At 46.1% G+C, this 23,699-nt stretch overlaps 1 protein-coding gene across 1 annotated transcript; it reads right to left on the bottom strand.

The window, feature by feature from the left end:
• Positions 1 to 448: 448 nt before the first annotated feature.
• LOC146355490 (vomeronasal type-2 receptor 26-like) lies at positions 449 to 10,583 on the bottom strand. Its single transcript, XM_084829902.1, has 2 exons — positions 10,364 to 10,583; positions 449 to 1,392 (listed from the first exon to the last, which is right to left on the bottom strand). Exons 1-2 carry the CDS (start codon positions 10,581 to 10,583, stop codon positions 449 to 451), a joined length of 1,164 nt encoding a protein of 387 aa, XP_084686028.1.
• Between the last annotated feature and the right edge of the window lie 13,116 nt (positions 10,584 to 23,699).

Below are 23,699 nucleotides of genomic sequence, written 5' to 3' on the forward strand. Positions count from 1 at the left end.
GGACACCAGTCCACAGCCCCACAATCTTGCCCGACTTGGCAGGTGCTCAGATTGGTAAGCTCAGGGATGCCCATTTAGCTGTGAGCTGCCATTTCGTGGAAAACCGTGGGCAAGCCTTTTACGTAAATGTTCATTTTCTGCACAATGGCTGCTATAAATAGCAGCACTTATGCAAAACTGCAGGTATACACAAAATTGTAATGGGAATACACATGGGATGGATACCTGTTAATCTGTAATGACTAAATACCCAACCCCTATAGCATGACATCACAGGACAAGGACAAATCTGTCACACTAATATCCATAATCTACATCAGCCTTCCCCACAGTGGTGCAGTCCCAGGTGTCCTGGACTAATCTCAGCATCACGCAACCAACCGTCTGTCAGAGCAGCACACAAAGGAAGAACATCATTGCCCTGCTGGACAAAGTAGGTGTACTTCCATCACAAGAAATCTTTTGGTTTCAGCATTAGATGCTCCTTTTTATTCAGATCCGGCCTCAAGAGAATAATGTAGCACTTGGGGATGAAGATACAACCCAGCAATCCCAAACTGGAGGCCAAGATAGAGAAGACCTGCACAGCCACCATGTATTTCCCCTTGGTGCTCAGGTAGGTGGGCACAAAGGATACCCAAACACTGCAAAAGACCAGCATGCTGAAGGTGATCAGCCTGGCTTCATTGAATGCCCCAGGCAGCTTCCTGGCTAAGAAAGCCACCGTGAAGCACACAGCAGCCAGGAAGCCCATGTAGCCAAGAGCAGTATAAAGCATGACGGCAGACCCTTCATTGCATTGCAGGATGATCTGACCAGTCTGGGAATGCATGTCGGAGTCTGGGAATGGAGGGGAGATTCCCAGCCAGAGCATACAGATGCCCATTTGAACAGCGGAGCAAGAAATCACGATGGAGACTGCCAAGTTCTTCCCCAGCCATTTCCTCACCCTGTTTCCTGGCTTGGTGGCTAGAAATGCTACCACCACTGTGACCGTTTTTGCCAACAATGAAGAGACGGCGACTGAGAAGATGATGCTGAAGGCAGTTTGTCGGAGAAGGCAGGTCACCTTCTGGGGCCGACCTATGAAGAGAAAGGAGGACAAGAAGGAGAGCAGGAGGGAGACGAGGAGCATGTAGGTGAGGTCGCGGTTGTTGGCTTTGACCACGGGAGTTTCTCGATATTTAATGAAGATTCCCAAAAGAAGACCAGTGGTTAGGGACAAGAAAAGGGAAAAGAGAGCAAGGATAATCCCCAAGGGTCCTCTATAGGAGAGGACATTTATAAGTTTCGGAATACATTGATCTCGGTCTTCATTTGGATGCTGATCATCTGGACACTTGTTGCAATGGTCTGCATCTGAAAAAAAAGGAAACAGCAGCTGCAGCATCACTAATCCAGCCGCATCCAAAGGGTCGTGCCCTGGAAATGCTTTGGGCTACAATTCCCAGTGTTCCTGACTATTGACCATGCTAGCTGGGACTTCTGGAAATTGAAGTCCCAAACATTTGGAGATGTAGTTTCTGCCCACCCCTGCTCTAAAAGGTATGTTAGGGGGTGAAAGCAGAGATGCCATGAGACAAGGATGGGGAGAGAGCAAAAATTAACCACACAAATTTGGGATGAGTTGTGGACAGATTTCAGAATTCCATGCACAATATGTGGTGGTGGTCTGCAGCTTTCAAAAAGGATTAGATACATTCACAGAAGTTAGATCTATCGGCATCTTGTAATCGTGATGCCTCTATGGTGGCTTCCCCTTCCCTTTTTCTTTTTTATGTGTCCTGTCTTTTAGATAAGCCATTGATTCATTGTAAGGTGCTCTGGGAGCCTGTTCTTATTTTTTTGCTGATGAGCGGCAAAAAAAAGATACCCTGAATAAATAATAAATGTTTGTTCAAACCACGCCGCACACCATTTGCCTACTCACTCGGCCGGGTGTGGCATGTCTTAATGTCTGAACCTTAGTGTTTGTAAAATCCCTGATTGTTATTCTACTACTCTTCATAGATTCCTGCCCACTTGACTCTAACTCATGTTACTGATCATTAATTTTGTGAACTATGGAAAAAACTATAGTGCTTAACATTGATGTTGCTATGTAAATTTAAGATGTACGCTTCTTCTGAAGATACTGATGTGGATGCTGCTGGGCTGATGATCATATTTGTCAAAATGGAATGTCTGGTGTTCAGAAGTCTAATTTATCAGTATGAATGAGAATGATAAATTCACCTCTGGAAAAGAAAACAACTTTTCTTTTACTACAGGCCTGTAAGCAGCTAAGAACCATCTGCAGCAGTTCATAGCGTACGATCTACATTGGGTTTGTTGGTGGCAGTAACCCCCCATGTTTTTTTTTGCTGCATCTCTCCCATCTCTCCAACTATATCTCCGTACATTTAAGCACATACAATAATGAATGTAATTTAAATGGCGACGTATGAACTTGTATATTAAAAGTAAAGTTGCAAAGCTGCATGAGACAAGGATGTCCTTCTTATGGGGTTCGCAGAATAGGAGGCTGGACTAGATGGTCCATTAATGTGAACCAACTGGGCTCCTCCTATCTTCAGTGGCAGAACTAGAAATGTTTTCATCGAGAAGACTGCAAGTTCCTTCCAGTGCATCACCACCCCAAACAGAGCACAGAAAGGAGGGCCAGGGAATACCCTTGCCTGAGAAGTTCTTCTCAGAACTTCATTACCAGCTGTGATGGTAATGGGAGAAAGTTATCCCAGCATATTATCCCTCCCCTCCACAAGCCACTGTGTGCAGCCAGCAGAGCTACATTCCACCCCTGTTAAGGTCTTTGTCAATCCCCGCCCCCTTCACTAGGAAGCACAGAAGTGGAGGATGAAACTGACAGGTTCTTTGGCAAGTGTGGAATCTGGCTCTGCTGGGCGAGATGAAGTGGTGTGTGCAGAGGAGGGAAGTGACAAGGTGATTGACAGGAGCGGAACGTGGCTCTGCAGGGCAGCCAGAGTTGACTGCACGCAGTTGCACAAGATCACCCATGAGTGAGATAGATAGATAGATAGATAGATAGATAGATAGATAGATAGATAGATAGACAGGCAGACAGGCAGGCAGGCAGGCAGGCAGGCAGGCAGATACACACAGACAGAGAGACAGAGAGAGAGAGAGAGAGAGAGAGAATCCCATTTGTGCAAATTTCAAGATCCTCCCCCCATACCTTTGGCAGAAATTGCCACCTTTGAAAACAAAGGCGTCCATGTATTGCATTGATTTACTACAGCTTGAGTTAATGCAGGTGGGGGGAAACAGAACAAAAGCTGCCAGGGCAGAACTGGACAAATCTATCAAGGTTTCATGGAGGATATCCAGCGTGGGGACATCCAGCCCTCTTGTGGGTCTCCAGAGTCCCGGCTTGGCCTGCATTGGTGAACCGAGCTGTGGGCTCCCTGCCAGTACTCATGGATTCTGCAAGTCTTCCTTCTCTTTATTGGGTCCCCAGGAGGGAGAAGGGGGATTTTTACCCCCACTGACAAAGAGCAGTGGGCAATTCCAGGGCCGCTCATTGTACGTAGACATCTCCCTTGTCCCTGCTGGGGTGCCGACAGGGAGAAGGGACAACTTTACACATACAGCAGGAAGGGCAGTGGCCCCTTTATGCCACTGCTTCCACTGTTGCCCACCGGTGGCTCTGTGCAACTCTCCCCATCGAGAGACCTGTGCGGAGTGGCTGGCACTGGGGACAAGAGGAGCAGAAGTCCACAAGCTGGCCCGACTCAGCACAGGTCGAATTGGGCCAGCTCATGGGCAAGTGCGCTGGAGTCCAGGGGGGTGAGCTGCCCAAAGCAAGGAGGGCTTGACCCCCCCAATTCCCAGACAGGTTCCTCCAACATCCCTAGATTTCGCCCCCAGATTGAATTCTCATACACCTCTATCCTGAGCTTTCTCCCCGCTTCTCAGTTCCTGTGCTCATCAGGACATACTCTGGGGGCCAGACTGTCCATAACTATCTCTGCAGTGTCTTTCAGTGTATGTTACTTCATTGATGTGTAAGGTGGGCAGGAGACGGGAGACTGAAAGTGTCACCATAGCACACAAGGGGAGCACTGGTGGATCATGCTGAAGACTCCCCCGGCTGGCTGCTTTCCCCTCTGTACTCCACTACTTCAGGATATTATTTGAACTCACTTCATGACAATAATGAACATATTAATAATTAACTATACAGATATCCCAAAAGAACCAGAGCCTGAAACATCCCTTCTCAGAAAATATCATTGTGTGTGTACCCAGTTCCTACAGAGCAGCTCTTTGCTCTGGAGTCTCCTACCTTCCTGAGTGGAGATGGTCCCTTCTGCACATGGGGCACAAGCATGGCAACAGATGGGCTCTCCTTCCTTCATCATCTTGGCAAATCCAGGCTGGCAACTTTCAGTACATCTGGAAAAAGGCACGGTCTATCCATTAAGAGAAGAAACATCCAGTGTTAGTCTGGAAGTTATACTGAAATTGGTGGAAATTAGTTATAAAGTTGGAAACAGCATAGCACAGAAATTTATGTTGTTAGTTAAACATTGTACCAGAATGAAGAGCAGAATTAAGGCCGTTAAATCGGTGATTAGATTCAGAAAACTGAAATTGGGGCAAAATCCCACCCTTCCACCTGAAGAAGGGAAGAGAGAGAGGGGGAGAATAGAATAGAATAGAATGGAATGGAATGGAATGGAATGGAATGGAACGGAACGGAACGGAACGGAACGGAATAGAACGGAACAGAATAGAATAGAATAGAATAGAATAGAATAGAATAGAATAGAATAGAATAGAATAGAATAGAATAGAATAGTAGTAGGGTTGGAAGGGGCCTACAAGGCCATCGAGTCCAACCCCCTGTTTAATGCAGGAATCCAAGTCAGAGCATCCCTGACAAATGGCTGTTCTGCCTCATCTTGAAGGCCTCCAGTGTGGGAGAGCACACCACCTCCCCAGGTAATTGGTTCCATTGTCGTATTGCTCTTACAGTCAGAAAGTTTTTCCTGATGTTCAGCCGGAATCTGGCTTCCTGTCACTTGAGCCCATTATTCCGTGTCCTGCACTCTGGGATGATCAAGAAGAGATCCTGGCCTTCTTCTCTGTGACAACCTTTCAAGTACTTGAAGAGTGCTATCATATGTCCCCTCAGTTGTCTCTTCTCAAGCCTAAACATGCCCAGTTCTTTCAGCCTCTCTTCATAGGGCTTTGTTTCCAGTCCCCAGATCATCTTTGTTGCCCTCTTCTGAACCCTCTCCAGTTTGTCTGAATCCTTCTTAAAGTGTGGTGCCCAGAACTGGACACAGTACTCCAGATGAGGCCTAACCAGTGCTGAGTAGAGGGGAGCTACTACTTCCTGGGATTTGGAAGCTATGCTTCTATTAATGCAGCCCAAAATACCATTTGCCTTTTTTGCAGCCACATCACATTGTTGGCTCATATTCAGCTTGTGATCGAGAAACAATTCCAAGATCCTTCTCGCTTGTAGTGTTGTTGAGCCACGTATCCCCCATCTTGTAACTGTGCATTTGGTTTCTTTTTCCTAGGTGCAGAACTTGGCATTTATCCCTATTAAATGTCATTCATTTAATAGGGATAAATGCCTATTAAAGATAGGGATAAATTTAATAGGGATAAAATTTAATAGGGATAAATGCCTATTAGAGAGAGGAGAGATATCTTGGGGAGGGATCTTGTCTCAGTGGTAGAGCCCATACTTGCCATGCAGAAGATCTTGTGGTCAAGACCTGGCATCTCCATTCGAAAGCAACAGTTAGGAGGTGGTGTGAAAATCGTTGCCTATAGTCTGACAACATAACCGCCATTCAGAACTGACAATAATAGGATGGATTGACCAAGAGTACTGCAGCTTGTTATGGTCTAGTGAAAACTGAATATTGGAAGGAGCCAAAACAAATTTGGTTTCAGTCAGTTAAGGCTGGTGCCTCTCAATAAAATTGTGGGAGATGTGGGGAGCAGTCTTTTGAATCACTAAATCCAGCAACCCAATTCTACAAAAATGGGAAACTGAAGCATATGAGCTTTAAGATCATGAGTGCAAAGTGGGGAGCGGGGATTCCCACATCCACAGGAAAGAACACCTTTGGATTCACATTTTAATGTTTCAGTAGTAGCTCCCATTGCACAGAGATTGAAGTGACTTTAAGATCAAAGGTGCAAAACAGTGGGATGGGGTGGGGGAATTCACGCAATCACAGAAAATGAGGAAGAGGATATAGGTCTCGCACCATCCTTAATCCACCCCTTTGAATGTTGTAACAACACACAAATCATCCTCACAAAAATATTCATTTGCTTCTGGTCCAAATTCTCCTGTTTCAACAGCAACTGCCATTGCACAGAGAACCAAGTGACCTTATGATCATGATTGCAGAACAGTGGAGTCTAAAAGACTAACGAATTCATTCTGGTCTAAGTTTTCTGGGCACCATTCACTTCATCAGATGCAAAGGACCCCCTTTCATACCTGTTCAAGTAACTATGACAATCTGCACATTACAAAACTCCACATATAAATGTATACTAATATATAAAGAGGACTGGGGCCCCATCTACACAAGCTATTTACTCCGGGGATGCTGCGAGTCAAGGTCCTTCGGGACATAGGATGCAGTGCCACTTCATGGCCTAACTGTGGTTTTCACCTGGGAAATATGGATTTCCAAATATGCCTTCTGCTGCAATGTTTTTGGTTGGCTACGATGGGTTTCCCTCGGTTGTGAGCTGTCTGTCTGTTCCCTGGACTGGCACTGCATGTTGTGGTGGGCATGTGGTAAATGTGCGTAGTGCTTGTGTCACTCTATGCCTAACACGGAGTTTTCCTTTTTTACAGCAGCCGCTCACTGGGTTGACATTTTCACTGACACTAAAGGCAGGGGAAAAAAATTAAAAACAAAGAGGTCAAATACAAAGGATCCAAAAGTCCTTTTAACACCGTGGGTGTGTGTGTGTGTGTGTTTTGGTGGGTCCATTGGAAGAGGCACATCATATCCCCTTTGTTCCATTGTTTCCGTAGATCACTTGAGCACAAACTCTGGCTGAAACTAGGGATGTCAGAGAATTTCTTCACAAATCTCTGCAGAGCGGAATGCCAATGCATTCGGCCCCCTGAAATTGGTGGAGAAACAGTCCGCCACCCCCCGTCACCCCCCCGGCGAATGTCCCTCGCAGCAGCAGCTCCCGGCGGCGGTTTGGTGGCGTTGCGGCGGCCGGTCTTCCGACCGGCTGCCACCGCTGCCATTTCCAAGTGAAAAACAAAACAAAACCAACAAACGTGATAGGCTATGTAAAGATTTACGTAGCCTATCACGGCTAGATTTAAAAAAAAAAAACGTGAGAGGCTATGTAAAAGTTTATGTAGCCTATCATGGCTGACTTTGAAAAAAATATTTAAAAAAGTGCGTACGCCAGGGATGGCGGAGAATTTCTCCATGAATCTCCAGGAGGCCGAATGCCAATGCTTTCCGCCCCTGAAATTGGTGGAGAAATTCCCCGCCCCCCTCCCCGGGACGGGACTAACCTCGTGCGAATGTCCCTCTTGGTGGCGGGTCCCGGCGGCGGTTCGGCGGGGGCAGGGGCGGGAGCGGCGGCCGGTCTCCCGACCGGCTGCCGCCGCCGCCATTGCCAAAAAAAAAAAGTAAATTAAAAAAAAAACACCCATGATAGGCTATGTAACGATTTACATAGCCTATCACGGCTAGATTTCCAAAGTCAGCCGTGATAGGCTATGTAAATCGTCACGTAGCCTATCACGGGTGACTTTGAAAAAAAAAAAAAAGCTCGTACACAAATGGCGGCGCCCATGGGGGCCGCCATTTGCATTCCTTAGTTTGGCATGTCTAGTCTATGTAAAGATTTACGTAGACTACATCGAAAATAAGGGCAACACAAATAGCTGAGGGGTGACTGGCCTTGGGAGGGAAACAGTTGCAAGGGCTCTCCTAGGGTAGGGCATGCCTCGGCGATCCCCAATAAGTCATCACAATACATGCACACATGTGCACACGCATATATTTACACACACACACACACACATACACACACACTTGTGTATATATAGATATATACTTGAATATATACATACACACATACACACACGCACACAGAGAAACCTACTGTCCTGTCGCGTGTGGTCTGAATTCAGTCAGCTTGCATCTCTACACCTCTCTCTCACACACACACAGAAACACACAGCCACCACATTTACACAGGACACCCTTGGTGTAAAGCCAGTTTAGGGTCCCGCACCTACAGAGGAGACCCAAACATTGTCATACAATGGCATATGTGTTGGGAGGCAGGGGGACCGATCCTTTTGCTACCCTGCTTCCCTGCTCTGTCTGCTACCTTCTGTGAAATTTGTGTTTTGTGATGGCCATGCTGACCACAACAGCCATTATGTGAATGGGCACACCCCTAATGGGTGCCATTTTGTGACAGCACCCACAGCAGATTTGAACATTTCAAATATGCCCTTAAAAAGTTAGAGGAACACTAGCCTAGCAGACTTCACAAGTGTTCCATATAATCATGCTAAACATCCATATCCATAGTCACTATGTTATTTCAGGACCAATTAATGGACTGGGAATCACATTCCTAAAGTGTTAGGTACAATAGCTAAGAAACGGATAGAGCTTATGGCTGCAATCCTATGCCCATTTACATGGGTGTAAGCCCCACTGGACTTAATGACCAAGGATATATTTCGTATTAGGCATGTATAGGATTGCCTGAGAAGAGCTATCAAGAAGCATCAAAGGAAACCAATCATTTTTCCCACCTGGTTCATCAGCTTGGGCCAGCCAATGGCCTTCTGATCAATGGTGAACTTGATCTCCAAGGAGGCCTGTCTCTCTATACTCCCAACTTCCACCCTAGCAGTGGACTTGTTGGGAAACACCACCCAGTTCACGATACAAAAGTCGGATGCCAGTTCCCCGTTCTCATCCAAATAAGCTCCATCCACAGAACTATTGTAAAGCTGGAAATTTCTCAGGGAAGGGTGAAGCTGGAATGACATGGGAAAAACATGGTTTTTGTGAACTGCCCAGAGAGCTTCGGCTATTGGGCGGTATAGAAATGAAATAAATAAACAAACAAACAAACAAATAAATAAATAAAACACACATTTGGTAAAGAGGACATTCTGCTGAACATCTTGGCTCTCCACATGTGGACCTCTCATCTGCAGAGAGTCTTCCAGGCTGATGAGGCCTGTTCAAGCATTATGCCTTAACATGGTAGCTTAGCCTGTCTGCAGAATCCCCCATTGCCTTGGGAGTTCTACTTACATTTCAGTAGATGTGCTTATGTGTGTCTGTGTGTGTATGGGGGGGGGGGGTTGTCTCCATGAGCAATTTACTCTGAAGTGGCTGTGTTTGGACATTGTTAGGGATGCATGACATTCTGGCCATCCTGCAGCCACCCTGGAGCTTATCGCGGAAAAAACGGTTCTTCTGAGACTACTTTTAGTCCGATTGATTTGTTTCCCTTAATTCAGCTTGGCTGCTCTTCTCTTGTGGCGCGCACCCCCATTGCACGTTTACTCTGGCACGGTAGCCTTGCCCAGGGATGTGTCTTTCACCTGGCCATGACTTCACTGACCCCAGGCAAGGGGTGTTTCCCCAACGTTTTCCCCACCTGTGTTTCCCCCACGTTTCTGCCATTTCACTGCTGGCCATTGGAGTTCTGAGCTACTACCTCATGGCATTTACCTCACCTTGCCTACCACTAAACTCTGGTGGCTATCCCCTGAAAAGTATAGGTGTGTTCTGGGAAACCTGTAACTTTTTTTAAAAAAAGAAAGTAAAGCATTAAAGTGAAATAGCACTTGTGTCTGCAATACCTACACCCCCTGTGTCAGGATCTCACTCTCGTTCTCTTGTGTGACAGTGAGATAGGGGGTATAGGAACAGCTGGAAAACGAGAGATAGTGTGATGGGGGTATAGGTATTGCTGGACAAATGCATCATAGTGACACAGTCCTTGTTTTTTTCATGCGATAGGCTACGTAAATACAGATGCGTAGGCTATTGTGAGGAAAAATGCGTCCGATCACTTCCGGGTTTGGTGCAGATGACAGAGTGGAACTTCCCAGGGGGTGGTGAGATTTGATCGGCGTGTGTCGTGAGAGCTCCAGATAAGTGTGTTTGTTCCGCTGAGCACTTCAGGGGCCTGACTTCCCTGGAATACGGCCTCATTGGAGTCCACGGCAGATTCCGTGGACATCCCTAGAGCCCGCCCAGGAAAAGAACCCTGCCAAATTCCTTAGAACCCTGCCAAATCGCCTGCCTTCATTTGAAAAACAATGCTTTTCCAAGGCACTTCCCTTCACAGTGATCCTCAGCAGTGGTTGCAGCGGCCACAGCTGTGCCTGCCCCAGGCTGAGAGCCTCCTTTCCCAGCACGGTGGCTCCCTTCCTTCAGCTGAGGCTGCTCACGCACTTGCAGAGCCTTGGAATGCTCTGAGGCTGCCCAGCTTCTCTGGCTGAGCCCACTGCCTTGAGGCATATTTATCATCATCAGCATCAGCATCATCAGCATCAGCATCAGCATCTATTGAATTTGCTCAGTCAACTACCCAACTGGAGAAAAGCCCTTCCGTCCGCAAGTTGTCAGTTGTAAAATTTGGTGTGAGAGTCCAGACTCCCTCCCCAGCTCTGTTTAAAACAAATACGCAAGCAGGGAGCAGGATGCTTCTCCTCTCTAGCACAACGGCATGTAAATATGTGCAGACAGTACTGCAATGCACAGAGGCCCATTTTACATGCTAGGAGGCTTGTGAGGAACATAGCATCAGACAATTATGTTTTTCTAGTATAAAATTATGTCATTTTATTACATTTAATTTCTTCTGTGGCTTCCCATTTTACCCTCACAATACTGTGAGTCAGGTGAGGCTGAGAGGAAGCACCAGGCCCAGATCAGCCCTTGCGAAAGGGGAGGCATTGGCTGGTCCAACCCCGGCAGCAAAATGTCCTGGCCCAGCAGTGGCTGTGTGTGTGTGCTGTTTGGCCATTGCATCCGAATGAGGCAGAGAGTCAGTTTATGTTTCTTGCTTCAGCATGTGCATGTACAAGCGAGGGCATCGATGTCTCTTTATGTGTTCTGCCTCTGTGTGTGTTGTTTGTTGCCAAAGGAAAAGCTTGTGTCTATATTTGAGTTTTCTACTATGGGAGAGATATAAGTCTTTTGTTTTTGCATTATTGCACAATGTTGACTCTCTCTCTTTCTCTCTCTCTCTCTCTCTTTGTATGTTGTGTGTGAGTTCAGTATTGGGCCAGATGCTTCCTGCAGAGGACCACCCTGAGGCTCAACATTGCCATGAGCTGGATGAGGCTGAGCAGCTCTGACATTATCATCATCTGCAATGCCAGCATCATGATTTGGGGTGATTGTGTGAGACACACAAACACACACGGATACACACAGTTCATTAATGATTCCATGTAGAATGTGCATTACCTCTGGAACAAGAGAATGTGGGTCCACTTGTGCTTCTGTGTGGTGGTGATTTCCTCACCCCTTATTTTTCATGTACAATCTTGAAGTTTGTGTACCTCTGTTCTTCCTTTGTGTGGTATAGGTTGCCAGCCGTTGGGGAACAAACACTGTTCCACCTCCTGTGAGCCGTTGGCTCCACCTATGCTGACTTGTCCCCCCACCTCCATCGCCTAATCAGACTAGCCAACAGCCTCCACTTCAAACAGTCATGAAGCCCTAAGCCGGTCCTAACAGGGCAGCCTCTGCATGAATGTTGAAGTGACTCTACACAAATATCTTCAGAGAGGGCAACACCACGTCTGACACCGCCCCGGCTAGCCCAGGTTGGCAGAGAATTCAGTAGCAGGTTGTGTGGTAAAGCCATGGAATCCCCGTTTCTTCCTTGACACATTTTCTAACTGAAAACTCCAAACTTGAAAGGATTTCTGACTGCGGCACCTGATGAACCACAGTATGTCCACTGCCACATCCCTGCCCCCAGGTCGGTTCAAATCCCCACTATCATTTTATAATGAAGCTCAATAGCTTAACCTAATGTACAAGACTGTTCTGAGTTTCTTGAAAGAAAGTTGAGGGATAAATGTAGGTGAAGGAATAGGAGTACCTGCCATGAATGGACCCTTTGAAGTGCCAGCTTCTCTCCACCCACCGCCCTTCTCATATTCCGTAGAGATGAGTATATAGCATGCAAGGTCTGTGCCACAGCCTGGATGGAAGTAGAAATACTGTAGGAGTCTTGAGACAGGATCTTTTCAATCACATCCTGGGGCAATTGCTCCCACTTCTCATTTTCTGTACAACTCTTCCAGGCTTTCACAGACAACGTTTTCCTTGAATATGAACAATGAAATACTGTCTCCCCAAACTGCTTGATAGCATTGAGAAATGAGTCAAAATTGTCATATTGTGTCTTTCTGTTTTTCTTGATTAAGAAGGACAGGGAAACATGGGTGTGCTGGAGATCAACCATGTCGGACAACAAGCTTATGCTGAGGTCCTGCAGAGCTGTTGCAATCAAAACTTTCCCCACAGTTGATTTTGTGACTTGTTCAACTCTCTGAATGATTAGTATGAGAATTAGGATGATCCGAGAGTCCACTGGAAAAACAACTACATTGACCCGAGTGTCCATAAAATGTGAAACCATGTCGAACGTCCTTTTTCCCCAAGCCAGCACTGGAATTCTTCCAGAGAAAGCAATGCAAATGCCATTTTTTATGAGCACAGGGGGAAAGCTTCTCATGAACATTTCTCCATTGTCATTGTCTGGAGCCAGGAGACACATCCAAGTCCATCTGAAATGCAGGAGCAGTTGGACAATCCCCAGATAAGGAGGTTCTGGTTTGGGGACCATCCGGTAAAAGTAGGGGAACTCATGTTTGTCCCTGGGAACTTGACTGACAAACCCATAACTGACCTAGGGAAGAGAGAAAGAGATGGGTGCACTCAAAATAATAATACGTGTTTTCTCACTTCAGTCTAATGGAGAAAAGTGACATTTTGGGTCCGATACACAAGGATATATTCACTTTTCCCATTTCAGCACTTAAAAACAGGTTGAAAGCAGAACAATTTTCAGGAGAATTTTGAAGAATTTCAGCAAGTTTGAAACCTGCTGGTTTTACCATCCCTTCCCATATCACAGAAGGTAAACTGATTTAGCTCAAAGAAAACAAACTTGGCCAAGGAACATACAAGGCACAGATTAGGGATGTCAGAGAATTCCGCCACGGATCTCAGGGAGGCCGAATGCCACTGCATTCGGCCCCCCAAAATCGGTGGCGGAACAGTCTGCCCCCCCGCCCCCCAGGATAAGACTTACCTGGGGCGGATCTTCCTGGCGGCGGGGGCTCCAGTGGGGGCTCCAGCGGTGGTGTGGCGGCGGTGGCTGCGTCGGCCGGTCTTCCGACCAGCTGCCGCCGTCGCCATTTCCAGTTTTAAAAAAAAGGGGGAAAAAAGACATGATAGGTTTAGGGATGGACGAAGGTCCCTTACCTGTCCTCAAAGCTTGCTTCGCGGTGGGGGGGAGGCGCCTTGCTTCTCCCTCCGAAGTTCATGCGAGGGGGGGGAGGCGCCCCGCCTCGCCCGGCCGAAATTCAGGCCGGGCGGGAGGCGCCCCATCCCTCGCCGGCAAAATTCAGGCTGGGTAGAAGCGCCCGTCTACCCGGCCGTGAAAAGAAAAAAAAAACACCCCCGTGATAGGCTACGTAACGTTTTACGTAGCCTATCATGGCTAGATTTCCAAAGTCAGCCATGATAGGCTACGTAAATCATCACGTAGCCTATCACGGGTGACTTTGGAAAAAAAAACACGTACGCAAATGGCGGCCCCCATAGGGAGCTGCCATTTGCATTCCTTATTTGGTCCTTGTAGTCTACGTAAAGAGTTATGTAGACTACGGCGAAAATAAGGGCAACGCAAATTGTGGCTGCCGCCCCCGTCCCTGACAAAGACCCAACGAACCGCCGCTGGTACCCGCCGCCGGGAGGGACATTCGTGAAAGGTAAGTCCCATCCCGGGAGGGGGTGGGGGGCAGAGAATTTCACCGCCGATTTTGGGGGGCCGAATGCATTGGCGCTCGGCCCCCCAAAGTTTCAGGGAGAAATTCTCCCCCATCCCTAGATAGGTTATGTAAAAATTTACGTAGCCTATCACGGCTAGGTTTTAAAAAAAAATCATGATAGGCTACGTAAATGTTTATGTAGCCTATCACGGCTGACTTAAAAAAAAACAAAAAAAAGTGCGTACTCAAATGGCGTTCCTTATTTTGGCACGTCTTAGTCTACATCAAGGTTTAGGTAGACTTATATGGAGAAAATAAGGGGAACACAAATAGCGTAGCGTCTGCCCCTGTCTTTTGCTGTGATAGGCTACGTAAATATTTATGTAGCCTTTTGTTGTTTATTCAGTCAGTCGCTTCCGACTCTTCGCGTCTTCATGGACCAGCCCACGCCAGAGCTTCCTGTCGCCCGTCACCACCCCCAGCTCCCCCAAGGTCAAGTCCGTCACCTCCAGAATATCATCCATCCACCTTGCCCTTGGTTGGCCCCTCTTCCTTTTGCCTTCCACTTTCCCTAGCATCAGCATCTTCTCCAGGGTATCCTGTCTTCTCATGATGTGTCCAAAGTACTTCAGTTTTGCCTTTAACATCATTCCCTCAAGTGAGCAGTCTGGCTTTATTTCCTGGAGTATCGACTGGTTTGAATAAATTTGATCTTCTTGCAAACCAAGGCACTCTCAGAATTCTCCTCCAGCACCACAGTTCAAAAGCATCTATCTTCCTTCGCTCAGCTTTCCTTATGATCCAGCTCTTGCAGCCATAGGTTACTACGGGGAATACCATTGCTTTAACTATGCGGACCTTTGTTCTCAGTGTGATGCCTCTGCTCTTCACTATTTTATCAAAATTTGTCATTGCTTTCCTCCCAAGAAGTCAACGTCTTCTGATTTCCTGTCTGCATTCAGCATCTGCAGTAATCTTTGCATCTAGAAAGACAAAGTCTTTCACTGCCTCCATGTTTTCTCCCTCTATTTGCCAGTTATCAATCAAGCTGGTTGCCATCATCTTGGTTTTTTGAAGGTTTAACTGCAACCCAGCTTTTGCACTTTCTTCTTTCACCTTCGTCATTTGGTTCCTCAGCTCCTCCTCATTTTCATCCATCGAAGTGGTATCATCTGCATATCTGAGACTGTTAATGTCTCTTCCAGCAATTTTAACTCCTGCCTTGGCTTCATCAAGCCCAGCATGTCGCATGATGTGTTCTGCATACAGGTTGAATTGGTTGGATGAGAGTATACAACCCTGCGGTACTCCTTTCCCAATCTTAAACCAGTCCATTCTCCATGCTCTTTTCTTACCGTTGCTACTTGGTGATTATACATATTCCTCAGGAGGCAGACAAGATGACTTGGTATCCCCATCCCACCAAGAACTTGCCACAGTTTGTTATGATCCATGCAGTCAAAGGCTTTAGAATAGTCAATAAAACAGAAATAGATGTTTTTCTGAAACTCTCTGGCTTTCTCCATTATCCAGCGGATATTGGCAATTTGGTCCCTTCGTCTCCTGCTGCCTCGTTATTAGCAATAGGGATTTCAGAGAATTTCGCCACGAATCTCAGGGAGGCCAAATGCCAGCGCATTCGCCCCCCCGAAATCGGTGGCAAAACGGTCTGCCCTCCCCCCCCCCCGGGACGGGACTTACCTTGGGCTAATCTCCCTGGCGGTGGCGTCTCCGGCGGCGGTTCAGCAGTGGTTCGGCGGTGGCAGCGGCGGCGGCCAGTCTTCCAACCAGCTGCCGCCATTTCCAGTAAAAAAAAAAAAAAAAAGTGATGGGCTATGTAAAGATTTACGTAGCCTATCACGGCTAGATTTTTAAAAAATACCGTGATAGGCTACGTAAATGTTTACGTAGCCTATCATGGCTGAGTAAAAAACAAACCAACCGTGCGTACGCAGATGGCGGCGCCCATGGGCGCCGCCATTTGCATTCCTTATTTTGGCACATCTAGTCTACATAAACATTTATGCAAACTACTGCGAAAATAAGGGGAACACAAATAGCGTAGACGCTATGCTATTTGCGTTCCCCTTATTTTCGCCGTAGTCTACGTAAATGTTTATCTACTAAATCTAGTCCCTTCAATCTATTCTTCACCACTGCATATTCATGAGAAATATTCGTGAGCTCATATCTAACTGATCTGTGGGTCATCCCTATTCTTTTTAATCTGATTCTAAATTGTGCAATAAGAAGTTTATGATCTGAACTACAATCAGCTCCAGGTCTTGTTTTTACCAACTGCATAGATGACCGCCACCTTTGGCTACAAAGAATGTAGTCAACCTGATTTCGGTGTTGACCGTCTGGTGAAGTCCATGTATAAAGTCATCTCTTAGGTTGTTGGAAGACAGTGTGTGTTATGCACAGTGAGTTGTCTTGGCAAAATTCTATCAGCCTATGTCTTGCTTCATTTTGTTCTCCCAGACCGTGCTTGCCTGTAATTCCAGGTGTCGTTTGACTACCCACCTTAGCATTCCATTCTCCTGTAATGAAAATAACATCTTTGTTCGACGTACTATCCAGTAGGTGCTGCAGATTCTCATAGAACTGATCTACTTTTGCTTCTTCAGCATCTGTGGTTGGGGCGTATATTTGGATCACTGTGATGTTAAATGGCTTACCCTGAATTCAAATTGAGATCATTCTGTCATTTTTTGGATTGTATCCAAGCACTGCTTTAGCCACTTTACTATTAATTATGAAGGCTACTCCATTTCTTCTGTGGCCCTCTTGTCCACAGTAGTAGATCTGGTGGTCATTTGATGTGACGTGGCCCATTCCAGTCCATTTCAGTTCACTGACACCCAAAATGTCTATATTTAAACTTGACATCTCCCCAATAACCACATCCAATTTGCCCTGGCTCATAGATCTTACATTCCAGGTTCCTATGGTGTGTTGATCTTTAGAACATCGGTTTCGTTGTTCACCACCAGCACAGTCAGCTGCTAGCTGTCCTTTCAGCTTTGAGCTAGCAGTGTCATCACATCTGGGGCTAGTTGAACTTATCCTCTGTTTCTCCCCAGTAGCATTTTGACCATCTTCCGACCTGGGGGTCCCATCTTCCAATGGTATGCTGACATATCTCTGGTTGTACTGATCTATTTAGTTTTCATGGCAAGAATACTGGGGTGGGTTGCCATTTCCTTCCCCAGGGATTGTATTTAGTTTGACATCTCTGCTGTGACCTTCCTGTCTTGGGTGTCCCTTCACGGTTTAGCTCATGATGTCATTGAGCTGCATGGCAAAAAAAACCAGGAACGCGAATGGTGGGAGCTACGACGGCCACCATTTGCTTCCCTGAGCAGTCTAGTGGCCGGATGTCCATGGACGAATGGGAGAATTTTGTGGGGAGGGACGGAGTGCCTCCCTCCCACTGTGGATATCCCTGGACGAAACCAGGTAAGTGTTTCATACATCCCTAGTCATGATGCTTCTTTCCAGGAAGGGATGGGAGGGAGGGCGATTTTCCACTGGGTCTATTCACTGGGGAAAAATTACATAACAAAGAATTGTGGATTCTTGTCCACAAACATATATTCCGTAATAAATATGTAATTTTTTCAGATGGGCAAGACTATCATTATTATAGCATGCAAGTGGTTCAAAGCTAACATAATTATGAGGAATATTTTATATATATTCTGGAGGGACAGTTGAATGCAGGTTGATAGAGGGCTCTCTCTCTGGACATGGAGCATACATGCATTCCATGTTTGTCTTTAATTAAACAATTAAAACAAATACATAGTTGGATCCAGCCTAAAATAATCCAACTTACATCCCATTGAAATCATTGTGAAATTTAGCCCTGATTTAAGTCCCATTGATTGCAGCAGGATTTCAGTATGACTGACTTATGATGCTTCCAGAGGATGATTTTTATAGGAGGAGGAAAAGGTGATGTCTTCATTTTCAAACCCTCCCATGTTTCACCAACTCTTGTTGTGGTTGCTGTTTTCATACCATATAGATATACATTAAGCAAAAAATCCCCAAGCAAACACCCATCCAAATAGCTGCAGAATGACTTTGGAGTGCAAGTATTGGATGCACTCCACCTAGAAGCACCCCCAATCTAGATTCAACCTGTCATCAAACACTGACAATTCACTGCACCCGTTGTACTGTTTCAAACTCCCCTGCAAAGATGACAGGGGGACCAAAGAAATAAGGAACGTAAAACCAATCTCACACCATGTTCAATGCTTTTGAAAGTACTGCCTGTCCCCAGCCTCACTTGGTGATGCCCAGCCCAATGCCACCTTCTGGGCTTCTCTGGCCAAGCGGAAGCAGACTCAGCCTACATCCCTCGCCCCCATTCATATATACCTGTGGGATCTTGTAGATGTCCAGCATGGCTGAAATCTTGGTGGAGATCTCTGAGTCGGCCCCTTCAAGGACTGCCAGGAGGTTATTCTGTCTTCCACAGCTGAAGTTTGGAACACGTTGCTCCCCAATAGACAGCAGGTCTACCATGGCCTCGTAAGTCATTTTTGCATTGAAATAGTTCTCATAGACATTGTATCCCAGGGTGACATTGGGCAAAAGCCTCAGATTCTGGTTGACCTCATGAATAGCAAACAAGAAGGGCAGGATGGACCAGTACCTCATTTTGTTCACCCTGTAACAAATACAGATGTCATCAGATTTTCATTTTCTAGTCCATGAAAGCATATCACATTCTTGCATCATTTATTAAAAGGGCCTTCCCAAGCAATAGAAATCTCTTCACTTTACTCTAAGAACTACACTCTCTTTGACATCAATGGGAACTTTCCTCCCAATGCAGAGGGCCATATCCATGCGGGGGTGGGGGGAGGGAGGGTGATTTCAGTGAGGACCATGACAGAGAGGGAAAGGTTTACACTCCCCCTCCCTCTCCCTTTGTACTCATGTACGTCATGGTCATGTACCTAGTAGAGCTTCACTGTGTCCCCTCTGCTAAAATGGAAAATCTGGAGAATAGGAATTCAGAGTTAGGCATGTCATCACTTACGAGGGAAATTGTGTAGAGGGAGGCTCCAAGAAAACGAATGGACCAAATGCAGTGTTTGCTGTAGATGTGATCCCACCAATCAGGTACTCTCCTGGCCTGTTAAAATTAAATGGCCTATTTTCTTCATTTATCCCATTCAATGGGCATTTTGTTTTTGGCAACCCACATGGAACATGGAGCAACAGAATAAGCAATAGCAGCAGCATGCTGGGAAGTTCAGCTACAGTCCCCTTCCGTTTCCCCTGTGTCTGCACACAGAGACATGAAACCCTGTGACTGGTCTGAGAAACAACGACTTAGGAGCCAGCCTCTCTCACCACTTCAGTGCATTGATTAATGAAGCTGTGGTCTGGAGTGGGCTCGGCAATGAAAGGGCCATAGGGTGGCCAGCTACAGGTTGCCAAAAAAAGAGGACAAAATCATTTGCATGTGCAATTTTATATGTACAAATGCAAATGCAGAAATAATAACTATTGTATAAATGGAAATATGAGACATCTCACCATAGTGGAGAGACTGCCTAGGTGACCTGTGTGCCTACTCGGTTAGCTGTCCAGGTTGTATTGCTAGGGACCTTCAAGGCCCCTCCGTCCTCTCCCTCATTGTGCTTCTTTATTTTCAAAGCAGACTTGGTCTGGACACGTCATCTGAGAGAGAATAATTTCAAATGCAGGACTGTCCTCTGCTAGCTCTCCAAAAGATTGTCCTCTGTAATGTACGACGCTTGGCCAACCTAGAAGGGGATGATATGAAACCTCACACTGGCTCAGTCTCTGCCTTCCCTGCATCTCCCCACAAGCTCTGAGAGGCTCACGAGCTCTTTATGCACCAGCGTTTCAAGTGCAGGTATGAAGAGTCACCAACTATTGCTCTTGATTTGAGGTTCCTTGCATCATTTTCAAAAGTGATCTTTGGACATCAACATCCCTCAGGCTTTGGTGAGAAGTGGAATAAATAACCATGATTTGTGTAATTATAAGAGAGCAAAAATCACTTCTGCAAACTTGTTGACTCTTTCTCTCTCTCTGGCTCCATGGGCAGGTGCCCATCTGGAGAAAACATGTTTGCACCACTCACCGGTGTAATTCTATTCCATGATTCTGCAAGGCAGCAGCTCAACAAGCTTTGGTTGGCATTAGCTAGTTAACTTCACCTTTCATTTTATTTCTTTAAAACAACTGACCATTTCTGAACTTGTTTCTGCTTAGCTCATGAATAAATATACTCCAAAATTGATATTGGACATTGAAGTTGATGTCATTCTTTGGCCCACCTTGGGGTGGTTTACTCACACCTGGACCACTTGGCAGGTGCCATCCTGGTGTTCAAGGAGATTAAAGACATTACTGGGAAATTACAACTTATCCTTCTCTATGAATACAGCCCTTAAGTCTAGATTCCCATATGTCCAGGATATAGGAGTTCCTAAAGGCATGAGTTGTGGCAAAATTCACCTGAACAAAATGCAATGTTCCTTCTTTCAAGAAATTTTTTTTTTCCTGGTCTGCACTGTAACCATGAGAAACCCTTCCAAGGACACAAGAAGTCGCATCACTTGAACAAGCTGATACCAATGTGGTGGAGCTAGGGGTGTACGAAACCCCGCTTACCTGGCTCCGCCGGATTCTGCTGGGGGGGGAGGTGCTCTGTCCCTCCTCCCAGAATCCTCACTCGGGGGGAGGCACTCCGCGCCTCCCCTCAGAATCCTGACCAGCCGGCTCCGCTCTGCAGCCAAGCCGTGGAGTCGCTGACCGGCTCCAGCTGCCCGCAGCCAGACATCTGGCCGCTGGGCAGCCCTGCAGGGACACAAATGGCAGCTGTTGTAGCTGCCATCAGTTGCGTCACTTTCTTTAGCCCTGATAGGCTACGTAAAAATTTACGTAGCCTATCACGGCAGGGGGAAAAAAAAGTTGTCCAATATACTACTGGGGAAGAGCAGAGGGTATTTCCAAGTAGCGCCAGAAAGAGTGAAGTGGCTGGGCCAAAGCTGAAAGGACTTTCAGCTGTGGATGTGTCTGGTGGTGAAAAGACAATCTGATACTGTAAAGAACAATATTGTTTAGGAACCTGGAATGTCAGATCATTGAATCAAGGTAAGCTGGAGGTGGTCAAACATGAGATGGCGAGACTGAACATCGACATTTTGGGAATCAGCGAACTCAAATGGACAGGCATGGGTGAATTTAATTCAGGTGACCATCATATCTACTACTGTGGGCAAGAATCCATTAGAAGAAATGGAGTAGCACTCATCGTCAACAAAAGGGTGGGAAAAGCAGTACTGGGGTACAATCTTAAAAACGATAGAATGATCTCAGTATGAATCCAAGGCAAACCATTCAACATCACAGTAATTCAAGTCAATGCCCCAACCACTGGGGCCGAAGAAGCTGAGGTTGATTGATTCTATGAAGACCTACAACACCTTCTAGAACTAACACCAAAAAAAGATGTCCTTTTCATCATAGGGGATTGGAATGCTAAAGTAGGAAGTCAAGAAATCACCGGGATAACAGGCAGGTATGGCCTTGGTGTACAAAACGAAGCAGGACAAAAGCTAATAGAGTTTTGCCAAGAGAACATGCTGATCATAGCAAACACTCTTTTCCAACAGCACAAGAGACGACTCTACACATGGACACCACCAGATGGTCAATATCGAAATCAGATTGATTATGTCCTTTGCAGCCAAAGATGGAGAAGCTCTATACAGTCAGTAAAAAACAAGACCTGGAGCTGACTGTGGCTCAGATCATGAGCTTCTTGTTGCAAAATTTTGGCTTAAATTGAAGAACGTAGAGAAAACCACTAAACCATTCAGGTATGACCTAAATCATATCCCTGATGAATATACAGTGGAGGTGAGGAATAGATTTCAGGGATTAGACCTGATAGACAGAGTGCCTGAGGAACTATGGATGGAGGTCCGTAACATTGTTCAGGAGGCAGCAACGAAATCCATCCCAAAGAAAAAGAAATGCAAGAAAACCAAGTGGCTGTCTGATGAGGCTTTACAAGTAGCTGAGGAAAGAAGGGAAGCGAAAAGTAAAGGAGAAAGGGGAAGATATGTCCAACTGAATGCAGAGTTCCAGAGAATAGCACGGAGAGACAAGAAGGCCTTCTTAAATGAACAATGCAAAGAAATCAAGGAAAACAACAGAATGGGAAAGACTAGAGATCTCTTCAAGAAAATCAGAAATCTCAAAGGAATGTTTTCTTCAAATATAACACATGATAAAGGACCAAGAAGGCAGGGACCTAAAAGAAGCAGATGAGATTACGAAGAGGTGGAACGAATACACAGAAGAACTATACAGGAAAGATCTGAATGTCCCTGATAGCCATGATAGTGCGGTCACTGAACTTGAGCCAGACATCCTAGAGAGTGAAGTCAAGTGGGCCTTAGGAAGCATTAGTAACAACAAAGCTAGCGGAGATGACAGTATTCCAGCTGAGCTATTTAAAATCCTAAAAGATGATGCTGTTAAAGTGCTGCACTCAATATGCCAACAAATTTGGAACACTCAACAGTGGCCGCAAGACTGGAAAAGGTCAGTTTACATTCCAGTTCCAAAGAAGGGCAATACCAAAAAGTGTTCAAACTACTGCACAATTGCGCTCATTTCACAAGCCACCAAGGTTATGCTCCAAATCCTACAAGCTTGGCTTCAGCAGTATGCCAACCAAGAACTACCGGAAGTACAAGCTGGGTTTCGAAGAGGCAGAGGAACTAGAGATCAAATCGCCAACACTCACTGGATCATGAAGAAAGCAAGAGAATTCCAAAAGAAGTCTATTTCTGCTTCATTGACTATGCTAAAGCCTTTGATTGTGTGGATCACAACAAACTGTGGCAAATTCTTAAAGTCATTGGAGTACCAGACCACCTTACCTGTCTCCTGAGAAACCTGTATGAGGGTCAAGAAGCAACAGTAAGAAGCAGACATGGAACAACCGATTGGTTCAAAATTGGGAAAGGAGTAGGGATGTACGAAAGTCACTAACCTGGTCTCGTAGCTTGCTTCGCAGTGGTGGGGAGGCGCTTCGCTTCTCCCCCCGAAGTTCAGGCCGGGGGGGGAGGCTTCCCGCCTCGCCCGGCTGAAATTCAGGCCAGGGAGAAGCGCCCCATCTCCCCGGCCGCGAACTTCAAAAGAAAAAAAGAAAAGAAAAAAAAGCCCCGTGATAGGCTACGTAACAATTTACGAAGCCTATCACGGCTAGATCTGCAAAGTCAGCCATGATAGGCTACGTTAATCGTCACGTAGCCTATCACGGGTGACTTAAAAAAAATAGCGCGTACGCAAATGGCGGCCCCCATAGTGAGCCGCCATTCGCGTTCCTTATTTGGTCCCTGTACTCTATGTAAAGATCCCTGTAGTCTACGTAAATAACACTATTTGTGTTGCCCTTATTTTCGCCGTAGTCTACGTAAATCTTTACGTAGACTACAGGGACCAAATAAGGAATGCAAATCGCAGCTCCCTATGGGGGCCGCCATTTGCGTACACGCTTTTTTTTTTTTTTAAGTCACCCGTGATAGGCTACGTGACGATTAACGTAGCCTATCACGGCTGACTTTGCAAATCTACCCATGATAGGCTACGT

The sequence above is a fragment of the Heloderma suspectum genome, chromosome 2 (assembly GCF_057233095.1).
Source record: "Heloderma suspectum isolate Gila_16-S chromosome 2, 16-S_ref, whole genome shotgun sequence".
Taxonomy (NCBI): Eukaryota; Metazoa; Chordata; class Lepidosauria; order Squamata; family Helodermatidae; genus Heloderma; species Heloderma suspectum.